Here is a 22,149-nt window from a genome sequence, read left to right as displayed (position 1 = left end):
TAAAAGACCATGAGAAGGTGAAAGAGAGGTTGTCCTCTCCTCTTAATTGAACAGGAGTTGGTTTAATCCTTCCTAGTGATGCAGGGATGTTTTTCTTTGGAATTTGATGTGCTTTGCTACCTTGAAAGGATTAGGAAAAGAAGGAAAAAAAAAAGTATGCTGTTTTGAAACCTTGTCTGTTCAAGCTTATGAACTACTTCTTCTAACATACTTTCAAAGGGATGTTTCATCTGAATAAGAGACACCTAAGTATGGATCAGCTACAGTGGCTGGGTAAAGGTACATATTCGTTTTTGCATTCATCTCTGTACCTGACCTCTTCAGTACTTCAAATCTCACCAGAACAGGTTTTCCAGTACTTCTTTCTGCTGAAAGGAAAAAAAAAAATAAATGCATTTTTCAACTTAGCTTAAAAGGAAACATGACTTGTTCTGCTGTCATGCATCCTCCATTGCTGTAAAATGCATGAGATGGTTCAAGTCAGAAAGTGGTTGGTTTTCTGATTAACTTTTCAAAGCTTCCTTTGTTTATTATTTTAATCAGGTTCCTGATGTAAGGAAGTCAACTCTGCTTCTACAGTAAGCCCTTTTTTATTGCCTGGCAGGTAGTGTAGTGAACACTAACTTCTGTATCTCTTTTAAACATGGTATGCTAATAGCAAAGGCCACAGGATGCCTGAGGAGTACTATGTCCCAAGGTTCACCCAGAGATATTAGCAATTGCCAATATGAAAGCTCTGCTGTACATTAAAGGAAAATATCATTACAGCGAACAAGAAGGTTCAGAGAAAAATCCCCTCATCTCTGTAGAGTCTTCATGTCATTACTGACTTCTGCCCTTTCTGTAATTTCTGAAATAAGCTCTCAGTTTTTGTTTCAGCCTTCATCCAGGTTTCCTTGCTATAGTATTTATTTTTGCAGGGGTAATGACTTATCTTCTCAATTTTCCATCAGTGGAGAGCTACAATCCTGCATCCTGTTTCCTAAAAGCTTGGCTCATTCAGCTTTCACAGCAGCAGGTATGTGTAATTGCAAGCTCCAGGACAAGATAGATCAGTTTTGAAAAATGTGCTTTTAGGCCTTCAGCAGTGAGAAATCAGCTATTTGGTTGCAGTCTGTGATTCTGGTACTGAGCAGTAGGCACTGCCACATATTTGATTTCTTTGATAGATACAGACCCTGCACCTTCAAGAGGCTTGTGTTATCTGGGCACAGAGTTCTTGTCTGGAATTTCTTTCTAGGCAAACTTCATAGTTATTCTTCTTGATCTGCCCTATGTTATGTGGGTGTAGTGGGTTTACGTGGCAAGGTTTTGGTAGCAGGGGGCCATAGGGGTGGTTTCTGTGAGAAAGATCTAGAAGCTGCCCCATGTTAGGGAAGGGCCCCATTGTTTTCCAGAGCTGAGCCAATAAGCAATGTTGTTTTGCGCCTCTGTGAGAGCATATTTAAGACAGGGAAAAAAACGCTGTGCCACACAGCAGCCGGGAGAGTGAAGGGAGTGAGGAACGGCATCAAGGTCAGTGTAGAAGGAGGGGGAGAGGTGTTCCAGGTGCCGGAGCAGAAGTCCCCTGCGGCCTGTGGTGAGGACCATGGTGAAGCAGGATGTCCCCCTGCAGCCCATGGAGTACCATGGTGGAGCGGGGTTCCATGCTGCAGCCCGTGGAGGAGACCATGGTGGAACAGGTGGCCCTGCACCGACGGAGGCTGCTGCCTGTGGAAGACCCCTGCCGGAGCAGATTCCGGGCCGGACCTGTAGCCCGTGGAGAGGAGACCACACAGGAGCAGGTGACCTGGCAGGAGCTGCTGCCCGTAGGGGAGCCAGGTTGGAGCGGTTTTCTCCTGAGGGATGGACCCCGTGGTACGGACCCATATCTGGAGCAGTTCTGGAAGAGCTGCTGCCTGTGGGAAGCCCACGCTGGATCAGTTCATCAAGGACTGCATCCCGTGGGTGGGACCCCACAGCACAGGGGACAAGAGTGACCGAGAAGGAGCGGCAGAGAAGAAGTGCTGTAGACTGACCATAACCCCTATTCCCCCATTCCCCTGCGCCGCTCGGGGGAAGGAGGTGGAAGAGGGTGGATGGGGGGGAAGGTGCTTTTGGTTTTTCCTTTGTTTCTCACTGCTCTAGCTTGTTAGTAATGAGCAATAAATCTTACTATCTCCTTATGCTGAGTCTGTTTTGCCCATTACAATAATTATTGCATGATTTTCTTGTCTTTATCTCAACCCTTGAGCCCTTTTCACATGTTTTCTCCCCATTCCTCTTTGAGGAGGGGGAGTGAGAGAGCGGCTGTGGTGGAGCTCGGCTGCCCACTCGAGCGGAACCACGACAGTGGGGAAACAACTAGAATATTCTTCTGTGGGACAGGCATAAGATGAAGTACCTTCAAAAAAAAAAAAAAGTATGTGTGCCCTGTTTGAGTGTCGGCCTTCTTCACACCCCTCTTCTGGGAGAGTGGCAAGTATCTCTGGTGTGTCTGGGACTAAAATACAAAATTATCAGTGGTCAATAATATAATAGACATAGCGAAGCTGAGGGATAAAAAAAAAACAAAACAAAACAAAACACTTTGCATTAAGGCTTTCTCTTGTCACCAGTCAGATTGGATAATCCTAGTTAAACTCCAGCATTTCCTGAGCTCAGGAAGAAGTGAATCAGTCATCCACCACTGATTCCCTGAATTCCAGTGGCAATCATCCTTTCCAGGAGTCTTATGATTAGGTTCCACCTCCAAAAGATCTGAACTTGTAGAGCCCTCACTTCTGTGACAGGAAAGATTTACCTCACTAAAAGTAGCCTGGGGATGAAGGCTAATGAAATACAGGTAAATTAGACTGGAGTTATAGTTATGTTTTTGGTTTATCATTTGGTTAGAACTAATGTGTGTTTATTCACTTTTTTTTGGCATAGTATCAATGAAAAAAGGTAAAAACAAGAACAGCTTTCTTATTTATAGTCACTAGTTGCTATGCATGTGAAAGCAGTTCAGTATGTAGTGTCCTGTAGTAACTACAAAGTTCTTGTCATCTAATTCTTCTATTTTTCTTCTTTGGATAAAAATAAAGCTTCTGGTTTGAATCTTTGGACACACTCTAATAAAGATCAAAGCATCTGTGGCAGCTCTTATTTTTTTTCCCAATATTAATGAAAGTGGACTAAAAGTGTTTAAAGGAAAGATGAGGCTTATTTTGGAGGTAACACAGTGGGCAGGCATCTCATTATCAGATGCATGAAATAAGAAAAGAAGTAGTGGCTGACTTCACCATCAACCACTTGTACCAGCAATCTTTCCACTATCACCCTGTTTTATCTACTTTTTTTTTCTGGCAGAAAAGTGATTGAGAGGCGTCAAACTTTCTCCAAGCTCTCCCTGATTGCCTTAGTATCAGAGTAGATGGGGCAGCTGCAACCCAAACTGCATCTGGGCTGCTGGCTGCTTGGGGAGTTCAAAACACTGTGTTGCTGCAAGTGTTCTTTGTACTAGCATTGAACTAGCCATTTCTTGCTCAGTAAAGCATTTCAGGCTTGGACTGTCTGGACTGTGCTGAATGGCTTTACCACTGTTAATAGAGATATTTTTCTTCTAGCTTATAGATTCAGTACTTTTGTTTAAGGTGGCTGTATCAATCTCCAAGAGTGCACGTATAACATTTACAGCATATAAAATGCTTATTGGAAGTTGCCTTGTTTACTAGAACTAGCACATCTGCTGAAAGTACTAATGCTTTGGTATTTGGATACTACTGCATTTGAAAGCATGTGCAGTAATTGGTGTGCATTTGTGGGTTTTCTGTACCAAAAAGCAACTACAGAAATGAGAGCACAGCTAGCTGCACAGAAATAGAGCTCTTAGTGTGGGGGAAAAATAGGTGCTGAACTAAACTTCTTTTCAGTATATGAATTTGCATTATTAAGTGTTAAAGTACCTCTGGTTTATGTTTTATTTTCAATGTGAAATTTATACGATGGATTAATCTGTTTCATCCAAAGTATGCATCGCCCAAACGTTCTCTCACACCATCCCCTAAGTCATCTCTGAAGATGTGTTTTTATGAGTCACTCCAGACTTTAGGAAAAAGTAAGAACAGTACAAATGCATAAAAGAAGAATAAGCACCAAGTACACTTTAGCCAGTAGGCATGACATTTAGGCCTCAGAGCTGGTGAACATCAACAGGGCTTGCAATGCACACAAAAGGCACAGGAAAAATTGAGTTGTATTTACCAAGACATGTTATTGTTATTTTTTTTATAACATTCATGGCCAAATGATTCAGCTTCTCACAGCTAAACCTGGATGACATTTCCCCCAAAGAACAGTAACTTCTATACAAAGAAAGGGGGGGAAAAAGTCAGCATCATAAGGACTGAAAGTACCTGGGGGAAGCTGAGTCACATGTGAACAACTTTGCATAATATACAAATAAATGGTGAAGATTCTGTAAATATTAAAACACTTCTTTTTGAGGTTTAAAAATTCATTCTTTTGGCAATGTTCTTATATTTCATTTTATGCAGTTCTGAGATTGAATTTCTGGAGTTGGGTTTCAAAATTCCTTTCTCCATCACTTTTAAATCAGACCAATAAAAAGTTCAAAATCAAATATTTCTTGTCAGCTCATTTTAACTTCTAGATTTTTGGGGGGAGGAGAAGGAAAAAATCAGCAGAAGTCTGTTGAACTTCATATTGACAAAAAGAGCAACCAAAGATTAGGAAATATTTCAGGATAGTTTTTACTTTACCTAAAGTTTGAATTCTGAACTTCCCATTTACAGATATCTAAAACATTGGCTCTTCTTTTATGACAGACAAAATTGGAGAAATTTTAGAAAATCATAAATTGATACCACATAAAATACAACTCTAGCATAAGTAGTTCATTTCTAAGTCCTAAAGCATTATATTGGTTAATCTAGTTTTTAGCCAAAAGTTGAGTAAGAACTTCAGTTATCTGCAAACCTAGTCCCTCTGGAGAAACACCTTAAGATTAACAACCAGATATGCAGATCTCTTCACTGTCAAGGCCTACAGAGCATATAAGTATGTAGTTGGAGTAATGATCTTTGAAGATCCCTTCCAACTGAACGGTTCTAAGAATTAAGCCATCTGGAGATTCAGAGAGGTTCTTGCTGGAACCTTTAGGTAATTCTTTACCTTCAGACCCATTAAAACCCTGTAAATCCATCTCTAGGGATCCTATTAGACCATGCTGGAAAGTATTTCTCTTGTGCATTTCTTTACTTTTTTTCTTCTGGTATGCCTGTTTCTTACTTTTAACTGAGGGACCCCTAAAACTTGGCTGTACAGTGTATTTCTGATTAATCTCTCCCTGCACCTGCTGACCATTTCTAACATATCCATAAGAATTTCTTCTTCCAAAGAGGAGTTTATCTAGCCCTCTTACCAGGGCAGTCACTATGTTTGCCCATTCCCATTACTTGGCTTTCATTTATCCAGACTGGAGTGTTTTTTCACAGTGCAGGTAAGGAAAGGAACTCAGGGAAGAAATTGTGTGAATATACTAGTTTTAAGTATTCAAACCAGGTTATTTTCCCAAGTGTTTCTCAACTACCTAGAGTCTTGCTCCAGGGCCACAGGAAGATAGTTAAATCTATATCCTGAGCTGTTCTCAGCTCTGTTCCTTGCTTTGTTTACTAAAACAAGTGTGCTGAAGGTGCTGGCAGAGAGTAGGGCACTTCTCACTGAGTGTCTATGTTAATTTATACTCTCTTTATAACTCTTCTCAATAGATCCTCAAGAGCTCTACAGCTGTAGAATAAAAATCACATCATTAGGTTAGATTGCTTAACACCCTTTCTTCACCATCAACAAAAGTTTTGAGTCTTGATAAGCCCCCAAGTTGAACAGAGATAGAGATGAATCATATCTGCTATAAAGTTCAGCAAAAACTTATATAAAAACAATGCTGACATAAATAATGCCCTTGTTTCAGCAGATAATAAGGCTTTCAGGACCTGAGGAAGGACTAGAAGGTACCCAGTCTTGCAAGTTCCTTGGCGTATCGAGCTATCCCGTGGCACACTACAAAATTTGCATTTTTGCTCCTGTTTACTTGCATTTACACATCTCCCACATTAGTAATGAGATTTCTAGGTAGGCTAGAGTTTTCATGTTGTGGGAGCAGCTACCTTGGAGGAAGTCAGCAGAGGATTGCTAATTAAAGAATTACGAATACTAGTGCAGAGAGGCACAGAAAATGGGAGATTATTTTCAACCTGACATGTAAAGTGAAGGAGAGAAGATCACCTTGTCCAGATTTTCCTCAAGAAGGAGCCTTTCAGCATATTTTATACAGAAAGGTTTTAGGAGTTAACCAAATAGTTCCTCACATGGAATGAGAATGGATCAGATGCTAATGCTAAACTCTGTAGTCATATGTCTGTAGCCATATTTTTGCCAAGGCATGCAGAGAAAGTCACAGTCTCTATAGGAGATAAACAGCTAAGGTACCACAGCAATTTCTGCTTCTCTATGTCAGCTTGAATCAAGAAGTGCAGAGTAATTTCCCTCCTTTCCTTTCTTCTCTACTTCCCAACTTCCCATTTTGCAGATGTGAATCCCCAGTGAGAAAAGGCAAGCTGTAGCTCACTGTGATCTGAAATGGTGCATGGGTTATCTTTGCTTGTAATCTGTCACTTCCTTCATGCTAGGATGGCACTCTGAATGCTATTAAGACTGGATCTAGGGACTCTGTTCTCCAGGCTGATGGGACTCACTTGTGGCCACCTAGGGCCACATTGCCTGGGCGAAAGCCCAGTGCTCCCTGGAGAATTACCTCCTGCCTCGAGCCTGTTGCCTGCTCATTAGTGATCTTGTATAGAACATTGCACCTAGCAATTACCTAACAAGTTATTTATCTAAATTAATACTTTTTGCCTGGAGGAAAAAAATCTAGGAATAATGGGGATCAGGTGAGAAACTTAATCAATTTAACAGGACTCCAGAATCTCTCTGAATACTGAACAAAGGTTTTGTTCCAGTCCTTCAGCTTTGTTAGGCTATTTTCAGAAAACTGCCTTTTTGAGCCATGCTTTTGTCTCCAGTGATAACATCTAGGAGCACTGACTTAAGTAATAAGTGGCTTTTTGGCACAGACACAGAGACAGTTAAATATGGTGTACTCAAGCTGAGCTGGAGAATTCTGTTGTGTTTGTTTTCTAGAAGATGAAAACACAGAACAGTCAATTAACACTTATTTCTCACATTGCTCAATCTGTGAAGAATGTTTGTTTTGATTTGGTAGGAAATGCTTTTTTTTTTTTTTTTTGGTAGGTTGAGTTTTTAAGGCCAGATTTGTCTTTTTTTTTTTTTTTTTTTTTCATTCTTTGTGTTCTTAATCATTCCTGGTTTAAGAGATTTAATTGTGTAGTAATGAAACCTGGCTTATCTGAAACACTTTCAAGCGACCAGCCAGTTGTGGCTGTAACAGTATAATGAGCCACCAAGCTCTGAAACTCTGTAGAAAACTCAAGGATATTCACACTTAATGCAGGGATGCTGAGTTTGCTTTTGATCCTGGGCTTGTGGGGATGTCAGAGTGAGAGGCCCACGTAAGTAGTATCCACTGAAATGGGAATACCCACGCTGCTTCTGCAACTCATGTGTTGGGTGTGCATCACGAAAACAGACTTCATTTGGATTTCCATCATTTCTCTGAGAAAAAAAAAAAAAAAGACAATAAATGTGTAAGGACACACTCCTTCCTTTCGTATCTCTTTTTCTGTTACTGCAGTTCTCAGATTTATTAAGATTTTGTCTGTCCTTTCCTCTTCAGTACTGATTTGCGTCTCATCTTTGCAATATGGTACATCTTACCATTTTACATCATGCTTCCATGTTAAGGTTATTCATGCAAAGAAGCCATCTCAAATGCGTGCTCTGAGGAACATGGCCTTTCTTCAGGCCAGTGTTTTCCCTTTAGAAATAAAATGTCCTTCTTAGTGATTGTTTAGTCATTTTTAGTGAGTGTTTTTTGGTTTTAAAATTATTTTATACAGAAACATATGTAGGCAAGTCTCAGTGTAGCAAATAATCTCTATACATATTTAACCAGCTTCATGATTTCAAAATCCAGAGCTCTCTGTTGTAAGTTTTCTATTTGTTTGAAGTAGCTATAGGCTTTTAATGTATAATTCCTTTTTCAAATGTAATTCCTTGCAATAGCTTGATCACTCCAGAAGAAGGAAATAATGATAAAAAGCTTTCCACAGCTGCTGAGGAAAAAAAAAAAACTATAAAGAATTAAAATTTTTCATATAAAAAATTACTTCTGAAACTGCAGGTGTCAGTGTAGGAAATGTCAGTAATATCTGCAAAGCTATGCATAAATGGAGTAAGCATGTATGTACTTTTCCTCACATACCGAAGCACGTATCACTGGTGAGCAAAAATGATGTAAAAAAAATAATAAATATATGCATACAGCCATAGGCAAAAAACATATTTTTATCTCTTGTATGCTTTGATCTGTTGACTTTCTTGGGCACCAGATCAATTTCACTATACTTTGAATTAGAGGTTGAAACTGTATTGAGGTTTTCAAATATACCACAAGAATCTATTTAAGTAGATGTTAAGCAATCAAATCTATTATGTATCTGCTTTGACCATCACAACTTCAGTGTCGTGTTCCCCTCCCCCCCCTCCCCAAAATTCCTTCTGCTCAGTTGTTTCTTTTCTGTTCATTAATCTTTTGTCACTCCATGCCTAATGTGTTTGATTGAATATGCTTTCTGTCATATGGTGTTCCCAAGGTAGGTCTGGATCTGTAAAAGATTATGTATTTGCCTGTCAGAGCCAAGTAGAGCATTGACAAGCTTTCAGGGCTTGAAATAATACTCGCTTAATTCAGGAATTGATGCTATGGATTCAAACAGCAGGTTGTATCCATGTCCTCGAGAGATGTTGCACAGTCTGAGGTCTAGAGATATCTCCTGCTCACTCAGCTTGACCAGTGTCTGCAGCGTTATTAAAAGCTGGATGCACATTCTTCAGTCCCAGTAGGTTTGTGAGCTTTGTAAATGTCAGTATCATTTTCCTGTCTCTTGATGATGGTATTTAACAAGTTTAGGCAAGGCAAAACAAGATTTAAGCAAGCCAAACTGAAGTTGTTCTGAAATTGTTATAAGATGCTGCTTCATGCTGTTGAGCTTTGCACAACAACAAAAGAAAATTAGAAAAGCTGTCCTGAACACATATATCTTTTTCTTGTGTATTTTTCCCCATGTGGTTCTCTAGTCATTACCAAAAGAGTTACTCTAATTATTTGCTTCCAAGCTTCCAGTTGTCCTTTCACCTAGACTGCAATGAATCAGGAGGTGCTCTTCAGCGTTGAAGTGACACAAGCATACAATCTTTGCAGGTTGACACATCTTTGACAGAACAGTGTGTCATGTAACAACAATGGGAGAAAGCACTTTGAAGTGTGGGAGATGGGTCCATTTGCATATCTGTCTGACAAAAAAAAAAAAAAAAAAAAAGCTGGTGGAGCTTGCATACTGAAAGATATCACTTTCATTCCCCAGTCTTGCAAAGAGCAACAGTTCCTAAGATTCTACTGAATATTGTAACTTCTGCATTTTTTGATGGAGATGAGAAAAGTACTATATGACTCTTCTGAAGTATGTTTGTGACAGGGATGTGTTTATTCCTGACTGTTATTGTCCGTTTTCCTGGCTAGTCCCTCTACACCAAGCAACCACCTTGGAGGTAATATATGTGTATCCAGTGAAGGGCAAAGTAGGGCGATTTCATGTCTTCAGAGACTTGTGTTGGTCTGCCAAGCATGTGGGTTCATCCCTTCCACTCCTGTTCTCTTGAATCTAGCTAACTTTGTGATTTTCTGAAGATCATAGAATCGTAGAATCATTAAGGTTGGAAAAGACCTCCAAGATCACTGATAATCTGATTTTGAATGTGGGGTGGATCAAGCACAGCAAACCACATTCAGAAGCTGGAGTCCAGATGAGGTTTTGCCTGTAAATGACTATTTCTGAAAAACAACTATTTCTAAAGTTCCTATGCTCTGAAACATTTTTATATGACTGAACTGTCTCTGCTCCATTGACTCAGAGATAAACTCAACAGGTTTTAAGTCAGGATTCTCGTGAATGAAATTCTTAATGATCTGTTAAAATTTTTGTCATGGAACTTTCTGAAAAATGAGAAATTAATTCTCTTTCCCCATGAGTCATTCACTGCTGCCCTCTGACCAGTGGTGCTGGGTGGAGGATTGCTTTTGCATCCTCAGAACAGGATGCTAATACTATCCTATTAAATGGATGACCTTATGTCTTCTTACTGTTTCTCAAATATTCAGAAGGTATTTTCTAGAAGATACCCCCTGGAGATCTCAAAACTCAGTAGTGATATAAAATAATTAACTGAAGGTCAGAGACAGTTCCAGCTACATCTAATTTGTAAGCAATTGTTGAGCAGAAGCTGCATGTGATATACATGCTAATGAAGATCCTCATTTGTTAACATTTTAAGAGTTATAAAAGTCCTTGGGGATACAGGTAGCAGAAATTAGAGTGTTGAGGAAATCGTAAATATGAGGAGGCTTCAGGTAGGTGCTTCTACTGGTGTGCTTAATATAAAGCTTGTGCTTTTAACTAGTGAAGATATTAAGTGTTGCACTTGGGTGTAAGCAGATGTCCCATTCAGATCAGATGTTGCAAGTTCAAACATGCTTTGATGGGTCAGGATGTAGTTGTCTGTTGAAGAAGGTCACTTTATAAGTAGCAGGAAAATGCATTCCACTTCAGGAGAATGGAAGGTCCTCTGCTTAGTTGCAAGTTTCCCCCCATTAGATTCAAAGAAAGTAATGTTTGTGTTGACCAGTTATGCCCAACTTCTAACTAAAATTCCTCCAAAATGTGATATGAAGGGAATAATAAATTTAGATTATGGTACTGCCAAGGTTGAACAAAAATATTGTTAATATTAGGAATGTCAGTCTACTTGGAATGTTTTGTATATCAGCATGATTTAATAATAATTTATTCAGGTACATTAAAAAAAACCTCTATAGAAGTGCCTTAAAATGTCCATTAGAGAATAAAATCTGAAAGCAAATATAGCCAAGAATATTGCACACAGAATATTTTGAGAGAAGCTAGACAACAGGATTTTTGTAAGACTCAATATTTTATTAAATGCTTAAAATTAAAAACACTTATACTGTGCTAACAAAGACTATTTAAGTTGCCCAAGAAGCCTGCAAGTTCTAAAACACATTGCTTAACAGTGAATTTGATTAAGATTTTGATTAATTAAAAATGAATTCATTGTTGAACTGACTAATATTTAATTTAGAGTTCAGCCAAAGAGACACTAGCAACCCAGAAAAAAAATCTTGCCCAGAAATATTTTCTTTGACTAGTGGTCTGTTGAATTCTTTTTTTTTTTTTTTTTCATGTAATTCTTTTTTTCATGTATAGAAACCCTTTGGTGTGGATGAACAATTTCAGCCATAGTTTCTCCTGTTGAATGTCATCAAATGCTTTTGGTGCTTGCAGAAGGATTCTTATGGAATCATGATAGAATTCTGTCTCTGTATAGAAGTACCTAGGGTACCAAGTATTTCCTACATGTTTTCAATAAACCTAAGTTTTTATATAAAACACCAACAATAAACCACTAGTCTAATAAATTTAGGTTTTAGATACCACCCACCTGGTTTTCTATCTCTGCTTCTTTACTCAAGAACAAACTGGTTATTGATTTCCACCCAGGAACTAAATCTAATCCTTTTCTGAAAGAGATACACGGGGATGATGAAAAAAGAGCTGAAATCCTTTATAGCTCATCTTAGTATTGGACTGTTTATCTGCAAAACAAATACAACAGCAGAAAAAGAGGGTTTTCCACTATTTGATTTCCAGCTTTGTGAACTTTGCTTGTTAAGGTGTGCCCAGCACAGAGCAACGAACTGAATACTATCCAGCAAGTAACATAACCTGAAGAGTTTTACCAGGCAAACAGCTTCTGTAAGTGCTGTCCTACTTGGACAGAGCTGGTTACCTCAGAGACAAAATCCATGGGTGAGGTTGTTTTGATGTTTGCAGTTTACAGGGACGCAGCACCTAGCTCTGGTTCTCCCAGTTGCCCCCAGATGGGGCTGGGATTCACACACAGTACAGATTGAGGGAGGGCAATTGGGAAATTAATCCATATCAGTTGCCAAGTGTTCAGGAAGAGGATGTTTTTCACAGGATAATTGACAAGAATGAAGGAAAAGAAGGAAGGACAAAGGTGCTCTGAAGTAAAGAGCCAAGTGGAAAAGAGGATAAAATCTGACTGCTCTTTTCTAAACTTCAGCAATGCTTTAATTAGACCAAGATCCTACCAGATGACTGACCTAGGTTTGACTGAACATTTCATCTCTGAATAAGTAACCAACGGGAAAGTAAGAGATGGATTAGCTTCATATTTAATTCCCAGTGCGGTCAACATTTGAACAGCTAAAGTTTACAGGGGCTAATCCAAAACATACATACATGTAGTCTTCTACCTACCCGTAGGAATCTTATCTTAGTCTTACTGGTATTTTCAAAAAAAAAAAAAAAAAAAAAAGTAGTGGGAGGAACAGTCAGTTTCTTTCACTACTGCTGCTTTGGTTTCTTTTCTTGCCCCAGATGGCCCAGGAAGATAAAGCAAGCAGAGATGAAAGTGCAGGAGCTCCAGGCCAGTCAGAGAAGACACTGTACTTTCTGACAACAAGGCAGTAAAAATGTCTGTGGAGTTGTTAGTCTTTTATTTCCTTCTGTTGAATGGAATTTGAAGTGAAGGCACAGGCCAATACTAGTTCACTGCCATGCCTTTATAGATATTTGTGCACTGTGTACAAAACAAGGTGAAGAAGTGAAATGTTTCCACATCTGAAGTGAAAAACAAGTCTGTGTTTAATTAAGCACAGACCTTTCCTTTGGTTTCCTTTAATTTCCTTTAGGCTTTAAAAGGACATCTGAGCAAGGTCCTTTTGTAGGAGTGGGAGCAGAGCTGTGAATCACTAGGCACCCTTGGGAGCCTACCACCCAGTTGTAACAAGATTATTCTGTAACGTTTGATCAGTTTCTGTAAAAACCTGTGTGACAGTGCAAATGAGATTTGGCTCAGAACTCCGTTTCCTGGAGTGAGTGGGCAAAGGTCTAACATATCTGGGTGGATGGGAGGTTTGAAACTGAATGCTGGTTTGTACCCTCATAAGTATCCTCATCGCCATGCTGGGGTATAGGGAGTGTTGATGTAGGATTTTGAAATTCATGCCTTCAAGAATTTCTTGTGCAGGGTTTGCTGTCTACAGTGCTGATGCTGTCTGTCTTTGGAGGAAAAAAGTTTGTTGTGCTGATTCTTTGCATTTAGTGTTTGTGCAACAGAGGCGAGTTGAAAGAACAGACTCTGCTTCCTCCTGCTGAAAGTGAGAGGAGCGCAAAGTGATTTGTCAGCTAGCCCAGACCAGTTATCTTCCCCATTCAAGGAATTATTTATATTTTGTCCATAAAGCTGGCACGATATTGGTGTTGAATTTGCCTCAGCCAGCTGTGATGATATCTCTCTGCCTGGCCAGCAGGTCAGTTCACCCTAACCTTCTTCAGCACAGAGGCAGGAGTTAACAGCTCTCCAGTGCTTGTAAAGCCAGAAACGATCAATTAATCCCTTCTTGCATATGTCTGAAAAATATTTATTGAGATACATATAGGATAGCTTCAATGTAGATAGACAAAAGCATGAGGAAGTACAAAAGGTAGTTTTTATGAAGTTTGTTAGAAGTTGGGAGCTTTAAGCTGAACATCCAGAAAGGAAATGAGTGGTTTGATTAAGCTTTCTGCAAAAATTAAGTTGCTGCAACTAGTTTGTTGTAGGGCTTGTGTTTTTTGTTTTTTTTAATGGTTGGACTAGGAGGTCCTTTAGTGGACTACTACTGAAAGCAGCCTTTGCAATGCTCATACTCAGATACTGAAGGTGTTTAGGGAGTTAGGTAAGAAACTCCATTTTAGAGATTAGCAAATAAGGCTCACTAGCAGTGAAACCAGATTCTCAAAAGAGCTGAAGGGGATTTTACACTGAAATTCCTTTGAAAATCAAAGGTAATGGACACCTATTTCTTTAACAGCTTTTGAGAATTACCCCTTAATGACTTGTACAAGATCTCTTGGAAAATGCCAGTCAGTAAGAGACTGACCAGTCTCACAACTCCTGTGCTGCAGGGTTTATCAGTATTTCAGAATGTTCACAAGTTTGCCATGTTTTATTTCTTTTATGTGGAACCTAAGTGGTAGGGCACAGACTGTTTCCTGTCTCAGTCCTTGATCCAAATTAAATGTATTATCCATTGATTACATTTTTCTGTTTATCCCTATAGAATGAATTGAGGGACTAAGCATGGGGGAAAAAATATTTTTATTTAATGCATTGCTTTAGTTCTCTATTATTCAATTAACTTAGTAAATGCTTTACTGTGGAGAATACATGCTCCAGTAGGCACCAACAGGTAGATGGCTAAAAGAGGTGATCCTGTCACCAGCAGCAGCAAGCAAGCAATGCTGCACCCTCTTTAAATGCACTTCGTAGTCTTTCTTCATGGCATGAGAAGTATTGCAATCCTGATTCATACAAAAAAGAATTAAAATAGTAGTCCCAAATCCTATCACAATGTGGTGAATAATCATGAATTACTTAAGATGCTGGAGACATCAGGTTGTAAACTTGATGCAGCACCAGGAGAAGTAGGGAAACTTCGTCTGACTCTGAGCTTACAGCTACCAGAGACCTGCACGTGCCTACCCTGCAGAGCTGCTGGCTGATACAGGGAGCATGGTGTGAGTCCTGCAGCTGTATGGCCCTGGTAGGGGAAGCAAAGCAACTGGCTAGAGCCAATAATAAATGGGGAAAAAAAGGGAGGGACAAGAAGGCAGAAGCTAAAGGAAAAGAGAAAAGGAGGTATCAGGCTTTTGTACTTCTCTGCTCCCTGGGGAACAGCTGGCAAAGGGAGAGTGGAGCTGGGAGAACTGTACTTGGAAGATGCCAGTCAGTGCTAACATCCTGTGATGCTGGGGACCTGCAGGGATCCTGCTCTGATGGCAGTGCAGAGGATTTCAGGGTGGGACTGAAACGGAGCTTCTCCATGAATAAATCAACACCTACCTATTGCTGCTCCCTGGGAACGGGATGATGCAGCGTGACAGGGAACACACTGTACCGTGCTCCCTCGTAGCAAGGACTGTGATAGTCCTAGAGCCTGGCAGACCAGCAGTTCCTAACCGGAGCTGATATTTAATTTCAGTTCTTGAAAATGAATGTAAAAGGAACACAGCAATTACCACTCTGGTTTAGACCCAAGGTCTGACTGGCTGCTTGTCTGTAGCTATGCTGGTTATTTTCAGAAGCTGTGAGAAAGCAATAAGCTCTGCAGATGATAAATAGCCTAACGAAGCCAGGGGAAGCTGCATAATTAACCAAGTTTGGGGTAAATCGTAGCTGCTTTGCAAGAATTCTGAGTAACTTTAACAAGGTCAAGATTTTACCTCAGGTCTTCATAGAAGAGTTTACGATAGTTTTTTTTTTTTTTTTTTTTTTTTTTTTTTCCTAGCCTTGAAGGATGGTAGCTTATAGCCTTAATTTTATTTATCCCTTCTTACATAACCATGAATGCTCTCATTAGCCGTATAAATGTCTAAAGCTCTTTTGAATGCTGGTAAACCCAGCCATTCATTAATAGCCCAAGGGCAGAATAATTCTTTTTACCAGTGCTACGAATTCATAAAGTTTGAGTCTTATAACGTTTTCTTCTTAGGTGGGCTAGGAATATGCTTAGTGTCCTGTATCATGGTAAAAATAAATAAAATAAAGTGAATGTGTTCAAAAGTTTAGCTTTTGGAAAATGTTTTGAATTCGCTAGAGCTCTTCCCCAGGAGAAATCGCTAAAAAAAAAAATAAAAATAATTTGTTGAGATCTACTTGGTGTGAGGGTTTATAGGAACCATTTCAAATTTTCTCCATTTTGAAGAACATACCATTAATTTCTGCGGGGAAGACTTACTCCCATTCCACACAGATCCAATCACCTTCACTGAAAACTATTTCTGCTGAGAATTTATGAAAAAGGTGGCAGAGTTTCCACAACAAAGGAAATGCCTTTATGTTTCTCTTTTTTTTTTTTTTTTTTTTTTTCCTTCTTTTTTTTTTTTTGTGTGTTTTACTTGGAGCTTTTATTGCTTGTGTTCTCTTGCATTTAGCCTTTGGCAGGTTGGGACGTGTGACTTATGATGTAGTCAATGCATTTTGACCATACTCCAACTGAACAAGATAAAGCTATTTTAGAAAGAGAAGATGGTTGAGAACAGCCAAAATAATATTTCAACTTCTATTTTAAGAATAAATTTGAGGGAAAGGTTGATAGCTTAGTTCACATATTGCTTTGTGAGGGTTCTTGGTAGGCAACTCTATCACTGGATGGTTGTGTGACAACAGGCAAATTACTTTCCTGCAAATATTGTTTGTCATAGTCCTTCTCGTGTCTTCCTTGTCAACACTGGTATCTTCAGAGGCAAGATGGCTTGTTCGTCCTTGCAGTGCCTAATGTGAGGTTCAGGACCCAAGAGACAGTTGAGCTAAAATCACCGCTTGCTGACACTGAAGAGCAAAATCACTTTCCATCCCTCCTTAGCTCTGACATTTTACCTGTGTATGTGGAGAGCTAATTTGCCTCACTATCCTAACTAATTGATTCTATTTTTGCCAAGGTAATTTTATGCTGTTTTAGTAAATTGAATTGATGCACCATGCAATCAGACCTGTGCCAGAGCTGGCTCAAGGTAAAGCACTGGGAGCATGTGGCAAGAGAGGACTGGCTGGGTGGAGAGCTCTCGATTTGGTTCAAAAACTGCTGTAATCCATGTAAGGATGTGAATTTGCTGCAGTTCTCTACCAGAGTACAAACTTCCTCCATGAGCTTGGATAAGCAATGCAGTCCTCTTCAGCTTGAAACCCATGTTACTAAACCAGGGTAACAGCAGAGTGGATTCAAAGTCAATGTAATGGTATTTGTTGAAAATAAAAAAAATCAGAGCTGTTTGTTACTATATTAATGTAAGCCAACATTTTCAAAAACACCTGCTCTAAATTCAGGCTTTTAAGTTGATATTCAAGCTTCCAAGTACTTAGCTGTTATCCAACTGGCCTCCCACTCTCTCACTTTGTTGTGGTTTCTAGATGTTGGGCACCTGTGAATTCAGACAGTTTCCATATGTGGGTCAGCTCTATATGGATTTTGAAATGTTATGTCAGGCTGGCAGATTTGACAAACTGGGCCATCGTTCTGACAGTTCTGGCTACAGCTGTCTTTTTATCTTCCTCTCAGTGTGATCTGGGCTGAAATTCAGTGCTTGTCACAGGGCTTCTCCCCAGCAGCCTCGGAAAGGAGCAGAGATCTGTCAAATAAACAACTATGCTACCAAAACTTTGTGCATGCCAATGTGTCTGAAAAAGGGGGTGAGGTGTCTTGGCAGCAGGAATTTCTGCCCCTCTTGCAGAGGATGTTCACTTGGCTTTGTCCTTTCGTTGTTCTCTCTGCATACAGCTGCCATGGATGAAAAGCTGTGTTTTGGCAGATGGCAGCGATGCAGAGGGGTGTGAAGACAAGAAGCACTGTGGTGCTAACCAAGATATCAACATTTCATTTGCTGCCATCCTTTGCAAAGGAGTTGTAGAATCACAGAATGGCCTGTGCTGGAAGGGGACCTCAAAGATCATCTAGTTCCAACCCCCCTGCCATAGGCAGGGACACTCATCCTCTGCTTTCTAGTCAGCAAAGCAAGGCTTCCCCATCTTTCCAACACATAAAGCAGTAGCCAGTCTGTGACCAAAATTCACGTGGGGATACAGAACAACTACTGGTGCAGAGGTTTTCTGATTTAAAGACTCTTGAAAATGTGCAGATGTTGTCAAATGCGGCTGATGCTCAGTTCAAAGAAATGCCATGTTCAGGGTGAATAGCCTTTACTGATTTTGGTTGTACTGTCTGGAATACAAGTGCCTCTGCCTCTTGCTTGTCAACTTGATGTTGCTTGCTCACCATTCCCACCATGCTGCTGGTGGAAGGAGAAGGGCAGAGAGCTCCCAACTCTCCCTCAGGAAAATCATCTGGGCTACAGCCAGCCTCTGGGCCTTCCAGAAATGTACTGAGCGTGTCTGAAGGGAGTCCAGGGATGCTTGTGTGGCCCCTGTGGCTGGCAGGACTGGGGGGATGCAGTACCCAGACAGGCAGCACTAACAGACAGTAGGGAGCACTGCTCATCACAGCAAATGACCATCAGCTGCTGTAGGACTCCTTGCTTTGTAGCTTATCCAAAATATTTTTTTTCCTCTACAGAACACGTATCATAAGAGCTGGGCTACATTTCCCCTTAACCCATCTCATGAGCAATCTCTCTTGCACGTTTGTTGAGCTGCGAATGGTTTAGTCTTTTAAGCTTGGAGAGGAAGAGCTCATGGAATTGGACAGAAGATACTCAGCCCAGTGCAGATTTTTCACTGAGGCTCCTCTGACACCTCTTTTTTCTCCTTTAGGGATTGTTGTGCCCCAGAGACCATTTCCTCTTTAAACAGAGCAGTTTTACTGTATTTTTTTCTGGCAGTATATATTCCAGTTCGCAAAGGCACACCGCAGAATATTGGCCATTACGGTTCCCCAGAGTTTTCCTCCATTAACCATAACAAAATGTCATTAAGTATTTAGGAAGTGCAGCCTCTAAACATACTTCTAGTTTCACAGTTTTTTTGTTACATCCTGTAATATAAGGGTTAGAGAGAAATGATTATTTAAAAAAATGGTTTTGAGGTAACACATTACTGAAGTCATTTCAAATGATCTGAAGGAGTCATTTGGGATGACAGCCTTTATTATTTCCTCTGCCAGTAAATTAAGGAGAGGGTATGAAATGCAAGTGACTGAACTGAAGCAAGAAATATGTTTCCAGGTGTTTGCAGATGACGTCCTAAATAATTTAGTAGCTGGGAACAGAGTGTTACGCAGTCATCCAGCAGAAAAGGGAAAATTGAAGGTGTGCAATTCCCTCAGCTACTGTTTTGGTCTCACTGATGTTTACATCAGCAAAGAGCAATAACACAGTGACGAATCTGGCCAGCATGTCTGCAGTTTTATAATAGTATGCATTTCCTACTGAAAAAGGTAAAACTGAGAGCCACTCAGATCTCTCTTCACTGTTTTGCTGGTGCGTGTTCTCTCTTCAAAATAATTGCAAGTTCCTCTAAATGGTTAGCTATGCTTGTGACCCTAATTTTTACTTTATTTCTTAGAACCTGTGCCTTTTCCTGATCATAGGATGTATGTTTTGTCCTGTTTGACATCCCCTTCTGTTCTTTGTGTCGGTTACTGCCTCCACTGCAACTTGTCTGTGACTCCTCCACTGGGTTGTGACGGCTGCTTTGAGAGGTGCCACTACAAGCATGTGAGGGTGAGGTTTTCATTGGCATTGTTGTCATCAGGAAATAACGTGATGCTGTCAGTGCAGTTTTAATGCAGGCCCCTGTCTAGTGCAGATAGAGTCTTATGGTTGTAGAGGCTCATATTGATTCAAAACTGCTTGATTAATGAAGATAAAAGAGACCTTTGTTCACTTTCAGTAGTAGATGGCAGCGATGTTTCAGACTGAGTGGGTAAAACAAATTAATTCATACATATGTGCAAATTTCTATCCCACTTCTATTTTGAATGGCTATACAGTTCATTTTAATTTGATCCTCTTTCTCCAAATACTTTCCACAGGTGGAGAAGACAGTTCTCAAACATGAATACCAGTTGCCATTATTAGTCAAACAGATCATCTGCGTATGAGTCTCCAGATGGATTATGAGCAGTTTCTTATAAACAGAGCTGATATGGAAGGCTTTATTCATAGAAATGTGGACATTTTAGTTTGGCTAAAGGTGACAAAATTAGATTTTACCTAGCTTCAGAGAATCTAAGCCACTGGCAAGAATTGGGGTATCAGGCTCTGAAAAGAAACTTTTGTGAGACGCTGGGAAGCTTTGAAAAAATGCAGTTTCATATCCTAGTGTTTTCCTGCACTTATGGGACAATTTAATGAGAAAAGTTGTGTTATATCTGTTCAGGGTATTTTCAAGACAGTCCCATTTGAAGTGGGAGGTTGGACTCCAAAGTTTTTTTCCAAGTAGTATTTCCTTAGCTTCATGACTTAAAATATCTGGGATTACCTCAGTCAACCATTGCTTCTTCAGAATCTGAAATTCAGATTTTTTTCACTGCAAACCTTAGCTACTGTGGTGAAATATTGAAAACTACCTGAAAGAGAAGTTCTGAACTTCACTCGTGCTTACTGTATTCCCTGTCAGAACCAATTTGATTGCTTAAATATATCATATATTTATATGATATAAACAGCCATAAGAAGTTTGGCACAGTGTGTTAGAAAGGTCAGGAGTGTGGCAGATTTTAGGAAAGAATTATCTATTATTGCAAATGTTTGAACATTGCGATCCATAGCTCAGTAAATCATAAGGAGTTAAATTATATATTTAAACTAACTTTTTTTTATGTGCTAATTTTGAGTTTCTGAAATTTGTTTTTCTCCCCTGAGCTTTTCTTTGGAAATGCTGTTCCACTATAAAAAAATAGATTGCATGACTTTTACTTTTTTTAAAAAAAACTTTTGTTTCTCCAATCGTGAATCATTCAGGTTACCATGAAGTACATAGTGTGAAGTCATTATTTTGATAGTTGCTTTATTTTATGAGGCCACCTCAGTGCATGTTTTTTTTTTTTTTTTTTTTTTGTTAGGCAAATTGCATATGGACTACTGAGTATAACAGGGAGAAAATATATATGTACTCTCTCCATCTGGTCCTCTGTTCCAGTAATGCCTAGTGTTTTTCATTGCCAGTTTAAACATCTGATAAGAACTCAGTGTTTGGAATAGGTAGGAGTCCAAGCCTTCCCTCTTCCAGTATTGTAATCTGCACCGAGACCAGCAGGTTGCATACGTGATTGTTTTTCCATCTCTAGAGCACTTTGCTTCTGACCTCAGCATTGACAAAATTTCCTGGAGCCCTGCTGGTGATGGACTCCTTGAGGTTTGAGTGCTGCCCTTTGACTTGCAGGCACAGAATTTGCACTGAGTACTTTGAAACTCTTGGAAGAGACCAGTTGGAAGGTCTGTTTTTGGAGAGAGGCTGACTAAAATCAGCCTTGGTGTTTGTGCCTTCATATTTAAGGAAAAAGTTGGTGCCTTTTCATAGGCACCAACATGATTATTAAGGGAAATTTTGAAAATAGTAGACTTATATACAGTGGTTCCATTTTCCCCTCTGAACTCTGTTTTGTTAAGCACACATTCCAGATTCATGGTTGTTTGGAGAGAAACAGGCTCCTTTTCTATGTACAGTGATGCTCCACTGCATGAATTTCAGTTGATTTTGGAACGTCTTGACCCAAAAGATTATCTTTCCAAACCAACTGCACAGAGAAAATATGTTAATGTATGGAAAGGGGATACTGAGGTTTGACTTACTCTGGTCGTATGCAGATTGAATTTTCAATTGTGCTTGTATCTGAATGCATATCTGAATAATCTGTCACTTATGTGACAAAATCTGGATCTAAATGGAAAACTGAGGTCCCTGTTTGTGTTTCCAGTTTGTTGATTAGTCTGAGTCTGTTGTAATTTTAGAAAAGTATGATTTTCTTCCTCTGATCTCGTGCAATATTTTGAACACCAACTACAATTCTGAGTATAATGAGCGAGCAGCAAAAGCTGCTGTTGCCTTTAAAATGATAGAAGTCTGTTTGCAGACAAACTGCACTTGTGTACTTGAGTTTGATGTTTTTCCTTTCATGACTGCTACATGTCAAAATTTGACTTTAAGAGTTCTTGTATTGGTGACAGTGGCAGACTTGAAAAATACTTGAAACGCATAAAGTGGTGTGACGTCTTTGCTCTGTGGAGGAGTCAGGCTCTGAAGTAACTTCTGAATGGTGAAAGATACTTCAGAAATGAAATGCCCAGGCTGAGAAGTGCCCATGAGATAAGGGACGGTGTTTCTGATCTATATAGATCCAGTGCCCTCTTAATCTGACCCTACCTCTAA

At 39.7% G+C, this 22,149-nt stretch overlaps 1 protein-coding gene across 24 annotated transcripts in view; it reads left to right on the top strand.

The window, feature by feature from the left end:
* LOC311439702 (uncharacterized protein) overlaps positions 1–22,149 on the top strand; it is a 238,835-nt gene that overhangs the window by 56,130 nt on the left and 160,556 nt on the right. For 3 of the 24 annotated variants that reach the window (XR_014694945.1, XM_084525715.1, XM_084525717.1), the window contains one exon: positions 17,603–20,232. The exons of the other annotated variants lie outside the window; for them this stretch is intronic. Coding sequence is in view for 2 of the 3 variants with exons in the window: in XM_084525715.1 (XP_084381841.1) it covers positions 17,603–17,779 (177 nt within the window). In the remaining variant the exon portion in view is untranslated. Of the gene's footprint in view, positions 1–17,602; positions 20,233–22,149 lie in introns of those variants that run through there. 24 annotated transcript variants of the gene reach the window in all.

The sequence above is a fragment of the Aythya ferina genome (assembly GCF_964211825.1).
Source record: "Aythya ferina genome assembly, chromosome: 7".
Lineage (NCBI taxonomy): Eukaryota > Metazoa > Chordata > Aves > Anseriformes > Anatidae > Aythya > Aythya ferina.
The sequence above is the reverse complement of the archived record's forward strand: the minus strand, read 5'-3'. Positions and strand labels throughout refer to the sequence as shown.